The 14,246-nt window shown below is 58.1% G+C and overlaps 1 protein-coding gene across 11 annotated transcripts in view; it reads left to right on the forward strand.

The window, feature by feature from the left end:
- Window positions 1-14,246, forward strand: part of NPHP4 (nephrocystin 4) — a 107,945-nt gene that overhangs the window by 82,757 nt on the left and 10,942 nt on the right. For all 11 annotated transcript variants that reach the window (XM_019746697.2, XM_074334189.1, XM_074334188.1 and 8 more), the window contains 5 exons: window positions 779-959; window positions 6,397-6,522; window positions 9,826-10,037; window positions 13,269-13,495; window positions 13,630-13,801. In XM_019746697.2, coding sequence (XP_019602256.2) covers window positions 779-959; window positions 6,397-6,522; window positions 9,826-10,037; window positions 13,269-13,495; window positions 13,630-13,801 — 918 coding nt within the window. The remainder of the gene's footprint in view (window positions 1-778; window positions 960-6,396; window positions 6,523-9,825; window positions 10,038-13,268; window positions 13,496-13,629; window positions 13,802-14,246) is intronic.

The raw sequence follows: 14,246 nt of genomic DNA on the forward strand, positions 1-14,246 counted from the left end.
CCACTCCTGGGGCAGGCTCTGTCGCTGCTGTGGCAGTGCAAGCATTCCAAAATCCTGGATGCTTGTAATGTGGTCCCACGCTCTGGTTATGCAACAAGCGCTAGTTGAGAAGTCAGATGACTTTCCCAAGGCCTCACAGGAAGAGGGGCCCACCTGGGCCCGGAGGTGACCTGTGGTTCCATCATTCCCCTGTGGGTCTCAGTAGCCCTTGGCTCTCGCAGAGGACTGACGGGCTAAATAAACTAGATTAGCCGAGAAAAACCGTGGTCAGCAAGGTCCTGATACTGTGTGGGTCTGCTCTTGTCCCGCTCTGACCAGCCCAGGCCTGGCGTGGAGACCCTGGCCATTTGGCTCCAGCCATCTCACAGCCCCTCCTCTGACGCTGTGGCCCATCTTTCAGCCATATTGAAGCCCTCTGCTCCCGGCCCCTGGGGTAGGGGGCTCTGTACTCTGTACCCCGGGCCTGGCGTGCCCCCCAGCCTTCCCTCTCCATAGGAAGGTCCGGCTCAGACCTTGGAACCCTCACTGACGCAGAGATGGGCTCTTCCCAGTGTCCCCTGCCTTGTTCTGTTGCTCTGTCTCATCTGTCTCCCCACAGAGGAGACCCCACGAGGGTGGCTCCCAGGCCCACTTGTGTATCCCTGGTATTCACTCAGTGTGTGAATTGGGTTGCACGTCATTAAAGAATTGTGGAAAAGACCCTGCATCCAGGACCCAGGTTTTCAGAAGAAGGTGGGCTCGGCCTCGGCCGCCCTGACTGGCACCCTTGTCTCCGCAGCACCTCCTCCGCCAGGGGCGGCCAGCCGTGCAGGTCTCGCATGAGCTTGAGGTTGTGGCGACCGAATATGAACAGGACGCGATGGTGGTGAGTGGAGACGTGACCAGATTTGGCAGCGTCAAGCCCATCGGTGTCCACACGGTGGTGAAGGGCCGGCTGCACCTGACCTTGGCCAACGTGGGTAAGAGTCCCCGGTGGCTTTGTCTGGTCTCATGTCGTTTCCTGGGCAGCCACTCGTCATCCCAGCTGGAGCATGAGCTCCCTCAGGGCAGTGGCCACACTGTGGGCATCACATACTCATAGGAATTCAGACAAACTCTTAGTAGCTTGACCACTGAGTCTGCCCTTGACCACTGGGCATCTGTACTTGACCACTGAGCCTGTCCTGGCACCAGTTGTTTGGTGTTTCTGATTTGTGATCAGGATTTGGGATCATTAGTCGCCTAGGTCTTGCCCACATTTTGTTTCTTGGTGCTGTCCCTGGGGCACCACTGTGACAATCCTCAAGGAAGGGACCGGTTTCAGGAGAGATTTTCCTTGGGAGTATCAGCCCACAGAACTGCCTCATTACAGAGGAGAGAAGAGAGAGCGATTCCTGAGCTTCCATACAGCCTGGGGTCAAGGCTCTCAGCTCTAACAAGTGTGCTTCTCTGGGGAACAGAGAAGCGGAGGGGAGCAGAGAGGCACACTTGTTAGAGCTGAGAGCCTTGACCGGACGTCACACGGTGTCCTCAGTTACTGCTCGAGAGGCTCTGGTCTTTCTCCTCCCGCGTGCAGGGTGGGCAGGGACTGGGCAGCCCATGGCTGGGATGGACATCCTGGAGGCATGACTGAGGCCGCATCGGGGCAGAAGGCCAGTGCGAGCCCCTGTGGGCCGGTGACAAAGCCACAGTCTCCTTTGACGAGGCTGTGGAGAGACTGGAGCTCTTCTGGGCAAAACTGAAAGCTGGACAAAACCAAGCCGTTAGAGGGCTGTGGAGCCATGTCTGTCTGGATGGGACTCAAACCTCTGTCGCTTAATCGGGATTTTCCATTCCTCAGAACCCAGCCTGAGTTTAAAGGCTCGAGTCCCACGGGCTACAGCACGGAGGCGGGCAGAGCGGGGGCAGCAGGAGCGCACACAGCTCATTAAGTCGGGTTTGAGGTTTCTGCCTGCTTGTCTACAAATGTGGGATCCGAGGCGCCTGGAAAGTAGACAATATGGAAACTGCAAAACTCAATTAGGTTCTGGAGAAATAAATGAGCCACGTGTGAGAAGCAGGCATTATTCAAAAGCTCATAGGACTGAGGAAGTTGCAGGAAGCATTCTGCTTTTGAGAGTGTGTTGGTTATTTTTGTATTTAATTCACCAGCCCACAAATGTGCAGTGACTCCGGGTGTTAAAATCTTATCTTCAGAAGAAAGATTAGCGCCATTATGTGTTATCTTAAATTGTCATTTTCATACTTTGCCTGCAAGGGAGAGATAAGCTCGTGGGTAAGAGAGTCTGAGACACCCAGCTTGAGAGGCGGTGCCGCACGTGTGCAGGGGAGCGATGACCAAAGGACACACGCCGCACGCCCCACGCCGTCCCGGTGCGGCCGCACTGCAGTTTCCCCTGTAAATTCTGTGTTTCTTGAAAAATAAGTGTTGTGGCTTTTGTTTCTTTATAAAATGGGTTGGTATGCACCAAGCAGCAGATTGGGTGGTGGCTGTGTGAGCCCTGAGGGTGACAGGCAGAGTCCAGGCCAGCGTTACCGTGCCCGGTGCGGCCCGGACAGCGCTCCTGCCTTCTGCCTTCGCGGTGCGTGATCAGCTGGGAGGCCACGGGAGGTGGGTCTGCCCCAGGTCTCGCGTGACTCTCCGTGCTTGGTGGCTTCTTGGTTCAGACAAGCTCTTTGACGCTCTCGACAGCCTCCTTTGCAGCTCTTTCAGTGGTCTTTCGTCATGCAGACGTTGCAGGAGCTGAGTTATTTTCTGTTCTGTGCTCCCAGTGACCCTGGCTGCGCCGTGTGAGCATGGTTCTGCTGGGAGCTCCACTGTCACTGTATGTGCAGCCCCCCCTAGGGTCCTCCCTGGGGGAGGCAGGGTGGCCCCGACCCTGGCTCACGGTCAGGGACCCTTGCTCTCAGGGTTGAAGGAGGTCCGGCTGGTGTAGACCATGACGCCAGGGCTTGGGGTCAGACAGTGGTGCCGTGCTCTGCTTCCACGGCAGAGTGTGGGACAGGTGTGTGGCTGCGTCAGGAGCCCTGCGTGTCTGAAGGGTTTCGGCTCCCTTAGCAGGTGTGTTGGTCCCAGCTATAACCTTCAGTCTCACCAAAGGGGACGAGACCCGCAGCGCTTTCAAATGCCAGTGGCACCCTGAATAAATGCAGCCTCCTTGCCCCCACAGGGCCAGGAGTCATTGTGCACATGTAAACTCAGCTTGTCTAGTTTATTGTCCCTTCTTCTAAGCAGACTGGGACTCTGAATACAAATACAGGAAGAGGTGGTCATGAAACCTGGGGACGCCCCTTGTCTGTCTGGGAGGGGCCCACGTGGTCCTTCTGGTCCCACACGCTGTGGTGATGGTCATCAGTCCTGAGAGCCCAAGGTCCAAGGACGCCGGTCACCTGCCTCACTGCAGTGTCTGGACCAGAGCCTCACCTTGGTTTCTACGTGTCTCTCAGACGCTTAAAATAGGCTGATGCTCCTTTCAGTTAGATGTAGGGACCAAAGGTGGCTTCGCCTGCCTAGCAGGGACCCCTAGCCGTCGGATTAAGGGATGGACGAGCTACAGGAGATTCCAGCTTCCCTCGGTGTGGCATGAAGCCATTGTGCCCACAGTGAGTGCGGGTGGCACATACCTACCTGCCCGGTGACTGGGCTCTGGGTCCTGGGGACCAGGCAGAGAGCTTGCCAAGACCTATGGGCCCACGCATGCCCCCTGATGTGTGAGAAACAGTGCAGAGCCAGGAGCCCGGATCACCTCTGAGCTGGTGGCAGAAACAGAGGGCCTGGGCTAGGGGTGTGTCATGCCCCTTCCATGTGGCAAGCAGGGAGGTGCGAGAGACCCGGGGCGGTTCTGGCTGGCTACTGGGCCTGGAGCAGGCTGGCTGCTGTCCCTTCCCTGCTCGGCCAGGCTTTCTGTCCGTGCCCCGTGCTGCTTGTTTGCTCTTCCGTCTCTCTCACGGATCGGGGGCTCCTCAAGGACTCTGCCGGTTCTTCCTTGTTTCGATGTTTGTCCCAGCAGTGACCACAGTGACCTAGCAGGCTGGTGGGAAGGTTCACGGGTGGATCGGTGAGCGAGTCTGGGAGCCCCTGGGCCTTTCAGTGCAGTTCTCGGGTGTCAGGTGTTAAAGCAGCGCGTCCGTGAGTCTGGGTGTTGACACCTGGTTCTTTCCTTCGGGACAAGCTTCGCAATCCTATGACGATGAGCTGCTGGCAGGGGTCAAAAATAGGTCCCAGGGGGACAAGAAGAATGTGTTTTGGCCAAAGACTTACCAGCCTCAGCCTGCAGGGGAAGAGGGAGAACCCTTCGCGAGAGAATGGGGGCCTCTGTGGGTGGGTGGCGTGTGGAGCAGAGGAGGGTTTCTGGTGGTTCTGATTCAGAGGCAGGGCCAGAGGGAGAGGTGGTGGCGGCAAGCGTAGGTGTCCACCAGGAGACTTGAGCCTGAAGTGGGAGCGTCGCGGGCGCTTGGGCGAGGTGGCGAGGGGAAGCAGCGGTTGTGTCTTTGTGAGGTGAGCAGACCTGTAGGTGGGGCAGGCAACGCTGCTGTCCACTGCATGTGACCAGACTGAGGTGCCAACAGGAACAGCAGGAGGGGAGGGGCGTAACTGCAAGGACTGGCTCTGAGGCTCCCCCAGGGAGACCTGGTGGCTTGTCACTGGCCTTGGCAGAGGAAGTGGGGAACTCACTGGCCGGGTGGGATGACGCAGCCCTGCCTGCCGTCTGTGTCCAGGGGTGGTGGCATGGGCGCCAGGCAGGCAGAACTGGGCTCCAGGCTGGTTTCTCAGCTTGTTGTGGGCAGGGGACTGGAGCCAGCATTCCAGGCCTGGGCCTTGGGGCGGCTCTGAGCAGGCTCCTGCCTCTGCCCTGTTGGTGATGGCCCTGAGAGAGGTGGCGGGAGGCCACTGACAGAGTGCAGCATCGCCAGGGCTGCTTTCTGAGCCGTGAGCCTGACGCAGGGCAGGTGACAAGACAGGCTTCTGTCGCAGGAAGGCCAGCACGAGCTGAGATTCAGAAAACACTGAAGACAACTGAAGGAATTTACAGACAACGAGCATGGATGTTCTCAGAGAGGAGAACGCTCACCGCTCTCTGTGTATCTGTCACCAGCCTTGAAACCATGTCAGACAAATGGCTACCGCTTGGCCACAGATGATTTCAGCCTGCTGCTTCTGAAGCGGGCCTTTCCCCACCCCCAGATTGGGCCTTTGTCCTTACTAGGCTTTGGGGGAATGCCTCCAGCTGCAGTTGCAGGACCCGGCTGCTGTCCCCTGAGGTCTGGAGAGGGCAGCCCCATTTGGAGCAGCTCAGAGACCACCCAACCTAACCTCCCTTGGAAGGATGGCACTTCCCTGTCCAGCCTCAGCTCAGGCCGGTCTAGAGAGGGACATTTCCTTCAGGCAACTGGGCACAAAAACACCGCCTTTGTCACTGAGAAGACACAGATCACACCTGCGGGCAGATGAGTGTGCTGACAGCCCAGCACTGAGCTTGCCCTGGCAAACTGAAGCCTGCCGGCAGGTGCTAAACCTGACATGAGGCCAGGAGCGGCAGGTAGGTCTGAGGAAGCAGAAGAGGCTGAGCTGAGCAGGGAGGGTGAACCAGGCGCTTCTGGTAGCTCCCAGCAGGCTCGCCAGGATGCTCCCTGCCTGCAGGAACCGGAAATGAGCAGCATGCATTTTGTGTGGTTCATTTCGGAATGCGACTTCCTTAGCTGTGTGTTGTCTCACCTCAAGGTGGAAGCCACGTCCACGCAGAGAGGCCGTGGGCACCAAGGTAGGATGCCGTCCTCTGGAGAAGCGTTTCTGTGGACAAACACTTCCTATTCCCCCCGGGACACTCAGATGCTGGCCAGTCCGCGGGCGCTGCCTCCGGTCAGCCCTGGGCACACACGCCAGTGCTTCTGGCTCTGGGCGTGACTCCATCTGCCGAGCGTCTCCTCCCTTCAAAGGCTTCTCTGTGGAAACAGCGTGAGAAGAGGCTAGGTTGTGGAGGCTCTTGTACCTTCAGATGCATTTGGAGCCAGATGTTAGCACAGGTGCACAGAAGCCTTCCTTCAACAGTGTGTTGTTCAGAAGGTCGAGTGTGGAGTGTGAGAACCGTGGCACGTGGTGGTGGTGGTGGTGGTGGGGCTGCTGCTGCTGGGCAGACACAAGGACAAGTGAGGCGCACACTGAGCACCCAGCTTTCATTCCCCTGGGAAGCAGAGCCGGGAAGGAGGGAATGGGAGCCTAGAGAGAAGGGAGGTCGGAGGAGCATAAGCTCTCACCTGGCACCTCTCTACTGCAAGTTCGGACAGGAGTGGAAGGTGGGGATGCCAGCGGTGAGGTGCGGCTGGGCCGTGAAAGCCGGGCCTCTTCGGAAGCATATGGATGTGTTTCGTCACCCTCGTGTGCTATTAATGTCTTACTGTCTTCTGCTTTTAATGTAGGTCACTTGTGTGAACAGAGAGTGAGAGATTCCAGGTCGTTGCCACCATCCAGGTCGCGCGTCATCTCGAATGATGGAGCCAGCCACTTCGAGGGAGGCAGCCTACTTACGCGTGGGGGCCTGAGATGTGAGTGACAGGCAGGATGCTGCACCTGTGAGTGGGTGGGTCCTGCTGGGTGTGATTGGCGTGGGGGTGGGATGGAGCAAACCGATGGGGGAGGCTGTGAGTGTGTGTGTGCGCACGTGTGAGCATGTGTGGTGGTGTCCATGTCCCCCTGGAACTGAGGGCGGAGCGGTGGCTGCCAGTGGAGTTGTGGGCCACCTCGATTCACCACAGCCATCAGAGGCTCTAGCCTGGGCTCTGTGGAAGCCACCTGTGCTGCTGTTTTGTAGAGAAATGACAGTCCTATGAGTGGCATTTGGTTTTCGTTAGCTGCTCGTCTGCAGGGGAAGAGGGAATGAAGAGAAGGTCAGGTTGAACACAGACTGATTTGTAAAAACAAATTTGAAACTCCCCGTGTTGGGAAGGGGAGGAATAAACTAATTATGAAGCTTGGGAAATAGAGACCTGGGCTTGGTGAAAATATTTTTCACAGCAGGGAAGTTTTCCTGTCCCCTTAAAATGACACACAGACCTGACTATAAAATACTTGTCATTGGAATGAAAAGTGGGAAGTGCCCGTTAAGTAGCGCCCCCCACACACACATTTCAGTGAACCCCACACTTGCAGTGAACCCCACACTTGCAGTGAACCCCACACGTTGTAATGAACCCCACACGTTGCTGCGAACCCCACACTTGCAGTGAACCCCACACATTGCAGTGAACCCCACACGTTGCTGTGAGCCCCACACGTTGCAGTGAACCCCACACGTTGCAGTGAACCCCACACATTGCAGTGAACCCCACACATTGCTGTGAGCCCCACACATTTCAGTGAACCCCACACGTTGCTGTGAGCCCCACACGTTGCTGTGAGCCCCACACGTTGCAGTGAACCCCACACGTTGCAGTGAACCCCACACATTGCAGTGAACCCCACACATTGCTGTGAGCCCCACACGTTGCAGTGAACCCCACACGTTGCTGCGAGCCCCACACGTTGCTGCGAACCCCACACTTGCAGTGAACCCCACACGTTGTAGTGAACCCCACACGTTGCAGTGAACCCCACACGTTGCTGCGAACCCCACACTTGCAGTGAACCCCACACTTTCAGTGAACCCCACACGTTGTAGTGAACCCACACGTTGCAGTGAACCCCACACGTTGCTGCAAACCCCACACGTTGCAGTGAACCCCACACGTTGCTGCGAACCCCACATGTTGTAGTGAACCCCACACGTTGCAGTGAACCCCACACATTGCAGTGAACCCCACAATGCCACCAGCTTCCTATGTTGCTGCCATCTGACTTTGTTGACCTTGAACCTATGCTCCGCTCCGGAAGAGAGTCCCAGGGCTGTGGCTGGTTGGACCTGGGAGGCCTTTGGTTCCATCTTGGAAGGATTCTAGGGTCCCACGAGTCCCCTGAAACTCTAGCCAGTACTTTGTGGGTCCTCGCACGTTCCCCTGGGGCGGGGCCCTGTGCGCTCAGATGCTCAGAAGTGTCCGTGACCGTGATCCAGGCAGGCTGAGTCTGTCTGCGCCAGCTTTCTCATGTTAGTGTCAGGAAACCGAGGCAAGAGAGGCCAGGTGACTTGGCTGGTTGTGTGGTTAAGGGGCGTGAACTTGAACTAGAATGTGCTTTTCTCGCTTTGAGGCCAGGGCTTCTCCATCCCCAGCTGGTCCCTCTGCCCACCGAGAGTGGATGGAGAGTCAGAGTGAGGAGTCCTGTGCTCCAGGACCGAGGCTAAGAGTGTTCGTGAAGCGTGTGGCCCGGTGGGTCAGGGGCTCCGCCGGGCAGCGGGGGAGTGGTCAGCAGTGAGGGCTTGCTGAGGGAGTCACGGGCCTCTGGAGGACAGGTGCTCCACTGGAAGGCCTGTGTCGTCCCCCATGGGGCAAGGTTGTGGAGGTGGGAAGTCGTGCAGTTTTACGAAGGTCTAAGTGCTCCCTGGCTCAGCAGTGTGGCCGCACAGTCACTCTGGAGTCGTGTTTCTGGTACTTCAGATCTGGGAGTCGTTTGTTGGGTGATGCATCTGAATACATGATCTTGTGATCTCACAGACTAACCCCCAGCCTTGCCTGGCTCCTCCCCTGCCCCTCCCCTGGGGACTGCGGGCCTGGCTCTCCAACCCATCCAGACTGGGCCTCCCACCCCAGCACGCCTGCACCCCAGTGACACGGGGAATGCTCTTTCTGGGCGGCCTGTTAAGACGTCCACACCAACTCATGGCATCAGAAAAGCAATTAACGGCTTTAAAATAGAGTGGTGGCAGGGAACCTGGAAACAGCACTTGTTTACGTGCGATGACGGAGGAAGAGGTGGGTGAGTAGGGGGACATTGCCTTACGACCCTGTGGAGCACAGCCCTAGGAGACTGCAGATACGAGGACAGAGTAGGTACCAGGCCGGCCGAATTCAGGCTGGTGCTGATTTCCCGGGGGCTCTGGGGATGGCTGAGAAGAAGGGCCCGGTCCTAAGTTAGGGTGCTCTCTCTCCCGTGCCTGCCTGTGCTGGGTTGTGTGGTTCTTTGGGAATCTCACAGGTCAGCTTGTGATGTGGCATGGGCCATGCGTGGCTTTGTTACTGACGCAGCCACTGACGGAAGCAGAAAATGCAGCTCTTCTGCCTGACTGGCCCGTTTCAGCTTCTGTTTGTCTGCTACATGGCTTTTGTGTGCGTCCAGGGTTTGAATAGAGCCCCTCCCAGGAGACGGTGCCTTGGGGCCCAGGACACCCACAGGCAGCTGGGTGCAGAGTGGAGGGTGTGAGCTCGGGAGTCAGGCCTGGTCTGAGCTCTAGCTGCCCTGACGGGCCTGGGTCTCTGGCCCAGCGGCACAACTGTCAGAGCCCCTGATTCCCAGTCTGAGCTTGGGGCACGTGACACCCCCACCCAGGGTGTGTTTGAGGACCCGAGGGACGGTGCTCCTGAGAGCTCAGAGTGGGGCTTCGGGAGGGGCTGCATGGGAGCAGGGTCACCCTTCCTGGGGAGGCTGTCACTGGGCCCTGGGGCACCTTGGGAACCTGAGCTGGAGCACTGACTGTTTCCCCTGGAAAATCACCTGGTGGTGTATGATTATAATAAATTTGGTCTAAGGACCAAGATCCGAATTCCTTTTAGTGAGAGGCTGGTAAAGGAGAAGCGCTGTGGAGACCAGGTTGTATAATCACCACCTTCATCAGAACCTTAGAATATGCAGAATAGAGCAGCACACTTTGTGCCCCGCGCTGGGTCAGGTGGCTCTGGGAGACTCGTAGCCACTTGCCACGTCTGCTTAGAAAACAGATCCCCACACTTTAACCTCTGCTTCCGCTTTGAACCTTCTAGCTGTGAAAAATGTGGTCCAGGCGCAGAAGCTGGCCGACGTGGACAGCGAGCTGGCTGCCCTGCTCTTCACCCACTCGCGGCCTGGGGCCAAGGGGCACCAGGGATCCGGCCCAGAGGCGGACGCCGTGCGCAGGCGCAAGCTGGAGCGGATGCGGGCCGTGCGCCTGCAGGAGTCCGGAGGAGGGCTCGGCTGCCACAGGACCAGCCTGCTGGTGGGTGCGCCATCCTCTCTGCGCTTTCCCCGGCTCCGAGTGGGACCAGGGGTCACTGAGTGGGAGCAGCCTGAACCCCGTCTCTCTTGCCCTGCGTGGGCCTCGCTTCCTCCCAAATCCTACTTGGGGAATGCAAGAGAACTGGACTTTTCAGCCCCCAAGAGAAGTTTTCGAGTCAGAATGACCTGGAGGGCTTTTGATGAAAAGCAATTCTTGGGCGCCACCCCTGGAGATTCTGTTTCCAGTGGGTTTGGGGGATCCTGGGACCCCAGTCTTTAAGAAAGCTCTGCAGGGGATTCTGAGAGTCCCTAAGGTTTGAGGAGTGAAGCTAGGACCGGCTTCTTATATCCTGGGCTATCAGAGTCATCATTCTGACCAGAAAAATGCCCAATTTTGCCTGAAAATCTAAATGTGACTCTGTAATATTTTGCAACTTAGAAATAGGAGGAGAGAATGGTTGTACCTTCTGGGTTTACAGAATAAAGAAGCCAAGGGGACTTGGGGGAAATCTTTTGAGATCACCCTTTACATTAAGGCAGGTGTCTGAACAGACGATGTCCCTTCTTCAGGGGCAAAGCCTGTGCCAGCGGTCAGTGGTCACCTGTGTGCGGCCCTCGGGTCACAGTGGGTGAGGAAGGGCTCCCGCCCTCAGGTGTGGAGTGTAGAAAGGGAGGCAGAAATAAATGAACCAGCAGAGACTGTTAGTCTAACGGACAAAGGAGAGGACATGCGAGAGGATGGGCCCAGGGCGCCGACTGAGCCGGTGGCACGAGTAGGGTCGGTGGGCAGAGTCTGGCTGCGGAGGAGCCGCTGTGGCTGTGGGGACGGATTGAAAGGAGGCTGGTGTGGCCGTGGTCAGGACGGGCCTTCTCCCCGGGCCCCAGTGTACGGTCCCCCCGGCCGTGTAGCTGCTGAGGGTGGGGCCCCTGGAGCCGACTGTCAGCGTCGCCTGGGGACTCAGGCGAGCCTGCCTCCGTGGTTGGGCCGGGCACACGGCACGTGCTCAGTCAGGAAGGCTGCCAGTGTTGCTGTTAGCAGTAGTATTCTTCTTACTTTGCTCTTTTCCTATTACTTAATGTGTTCTGAGAGAGAAGTCTACAGCTCAGAAACCTCATCTTGAATACAGCAGTGAATTGAGAAGTAATTGGATTTCTAAATACAAGAGCATTTTCTACTAAATTCTAATGATTTCCTGGGTCAGTAGCCCTAGAGAATTTTGAGATGAAAGTAACTCGATTTATCAAATATGTGGTAGTTTCTATCCCTTTAGAGCTTTTACGTCCTGCTTTCGAAGAACGATGAGAATTCTGTGAAGTCAGTGGGTCCTTCGGTCGGGAGGCCGGGGAGCGCGGTGGAGCTGCGGTGCTGAGCCGGCCGAGTGCATGGCTTCGCGGTGAAGTGTCCATGCTGGAGGTCACGCACGGGGAGCAGGGGACAGCCAGCCGGCGTCCAGCTTCCTCTCCCTCCCCGAGTCGTTCTTACGGCAGTCCTTACGGCCCTGAGGGAGGCCACGTGTCGCAGGGCTCCTTGGGGAAGGTGGCCAGGAGCACAGAGTGCGGGTCCGATGCCCGTGTTTATGTTCCTGCTGTGCTTTGGGACAGTCACAGGCCTCTCGTGAGGGTCGCTCAGCTTCACCTGTGTCCGCTGTCCCGGGCAGTGGCTGGCCCTAGTGACCGCCATCGGTCAGCATCAGCTGCTGTGCACGGGGAAGCTGCAGGCCCAGGCAGGCCTTGGTCTGAGCCCCTGCTCTGGGGCTGGACCCTGGGCCTGGGAAGCAGGGCTGGCGGGTTATCTACTTGTGCGAAGTGTTCTGTGGGGGCCTCAAGTGACAGAAATCCCAGGAAACCTGACCACCTGGCCAAGCAGTGTGAGCCCAACGCCATCTTCAGGCAGGTGGATCCCAAAAGGAAGGGAAGAGGGAGGCCAGAGCTGTGCCTGCCTGGTTCATGCTCTGGAACTTTCCATCAGATAAGTTGCCCCATCTTTCTTGGGGTGGAGGGAGGCCAGGGGTGTCGGACTAACCACCTACCTTGTCTGTGGTCTGGGAGGAGGCAGGAGAGGGCCAGCAGTTAGGGCCTAACAAGCCCAGGGCCACGCGTCTCTACCCATCGCTTTTCACCATCTGGCCCATGGGTATCCGGGAGCCCATTTCCAGGTGGCAAAGCCATCTCTGTCCTGCTTCTCATTCGCGTTGTGTCTGGCCATGTTGTCCAGCACAGCCTGTTAAAGGCCCACGCCACTGAGACGCCCTAATAAAGTGTCCACAGAGGGAAGCCTTGAATGTGCACCCGACCACCCTCCCATTTTCAAATCCCGGGGAGAAACAAAAGGCACAGCTGCAGCCCCCTTGCTCGGGGCAGGTCAAAGACAGTATCCAAAGCCATGTAAGTCAGAAGTCAAATTTCATCCTCGCTTTTGAGTTGAAGTCCGAAAGCGTTGTGTGCCCCTTCCTTCTGCATCCAGGCCTCCTCAGTGTTCGAAGGTCCTCAGTGCTGGGCCTGGCTGCCCCCCCCCAGCCTGGGGGCTGCCCTAGTTCTTAGATCTTGCAGAGCAGTTTCCGATGGGCTCACAAGGAAAACAAGCCAATCTCCAGTGTCTAAAACACGTCTGGGATGGCCAGGCCCACTGAGTCACAGGGCACGTGAGGAAGGAGAGGGACGAGGGACTTGTGGCCAAGCCCCACCAAGGCAGTTGTTGGCCCCCCTGACCCAGCTTGAGGTCAATCCGGGCTGGACACGTTACCTCCCAGGGGCTCCGCTCACAGATGGGGCTCCTGCCACCACACTGAGGGCCTGGCCGGCGAGCTGGGCACCTGCTCTATTTTCTAGGCCGTTCTTTTCTCTTTTGTTGGGAACCTCTGCTTTTAATTCCTCACTGTACCTGGTGCCAGCCTGGCAGCTGTGGGGAAGGCTGGCAGTAGTTGGCTGTTGGCTGTAGTTTCTTAAGAGCTTGCAGGGCAGGCCCTGCCTCCAATGGGTACATACCCCAGCTATGGGGCAGAGACAAGCCAGGAGTGCCTGCAGAACCCCACGTGGAGAGACAGGCGTGCCCCATTCTGTTCGCTGGAGCTAGACGCCAGCCAGCCCCACCCAGCCCACGTGTCGAGGAAGGGGGGGTGGTATTCCAGAAACGTGGTGTGTGGGGTGCTGGGGGTGGGAGGCTGAGCAGAGGACAGCGAGGGAGGACCGCGCCCCAGGACTGTGGCCCTGGCCGGGCGCTCGTGTCCCACAGGCTCAGCAGGGTGTCCGTGCACAGCACGCCAGGGACCTGCAGGTGATCGCCGCCTACCGGGAGCGCACGAAGGCCCAGAGCATCACCAGCGCGCTCAGCCTGGCCATCACCACCGAGCACACCGTCTACACCACGCTGGGCACCGCCGAGTTCTTCGAGTTCGTGCTCAGGAACCCTCACAACACGCAGCACACAGTGACCGTCGAGGTGGACACCCCAGAGCTGAGGTGCGGGGCCGGGGCGGGGACGGGTGTGCCGAAAGCTGAGGGGCTCCCATCCCGAGCTCCAGCTCCCAGCGAGCGGGTGGGGCTCGCCGCCAGGAAGCACACTGGGCTCAGCGCTGCGTCCGCCCTCCCTGCAGCCTCATCCTGGACAGTCAGGAGTGGAGACACTTCAAGGACGCGGCCAACCTGCACACGCCCGTGGAGGAGGAGATGTTCCACGTGCGGGGCGGCCTCGCCCCCCAGCTCTTCCTGCGCCCCCGGGAGGCCGCCCATGTCCCCTTCAAGTACCAGACCTTCTCTGCAGTGCAGGTGGGTCTGTTGTGTGTCAGCCAGGAGCACAGCGCTGGGGATCTGGGGCGTCGCCACGCGTTTTACAGAGGCCTCCCCATGTGGTGGCCAACCGATTAGCCTTCGGGCTGTCATGTGCCCCACTTGTCCTCACGGCCCTGCACCTGCGCCGTGTGTGGTGGGCCCAGACGCTTCACGTCTCCTGCAGACGTGGTGGACGTCATGAAAGGCTAGGTCGTCTCTGAATCTCTTTACTAAAGTTGGTAAAAGAGCCTCTTAGACCTCAGAAGGGCTGACAGGCTGACTCCCTTAGCCTCTGTCACTTTCCAGGGAAATGCAAGGACTGCGGTTTCCGTGTGTGTGTGTGTGTGTGTGTGTGTGTGTGTGTGTGTGTGTGTGATGCAGGAGGGCACAGGCGTGTGTTTCAGTTTCTGGAACGACCTTTGAGGTCAGTTCTGTGGATAAT

This window comes from Rhinolophus sinicus, linkage group LG06, assembly GCF_036562045.2.
Source record: "Rhinolophus sinicus isolate RSC01 linkage group LG06, ASM3656204v1, whole genome shotgun sequence".
NCBI lineage: Eukaryota > Metazoa > Chordata > Mammalia > Chiroptera > Rhinolophidae > Rhinolophus > Rhinolophus sinicus.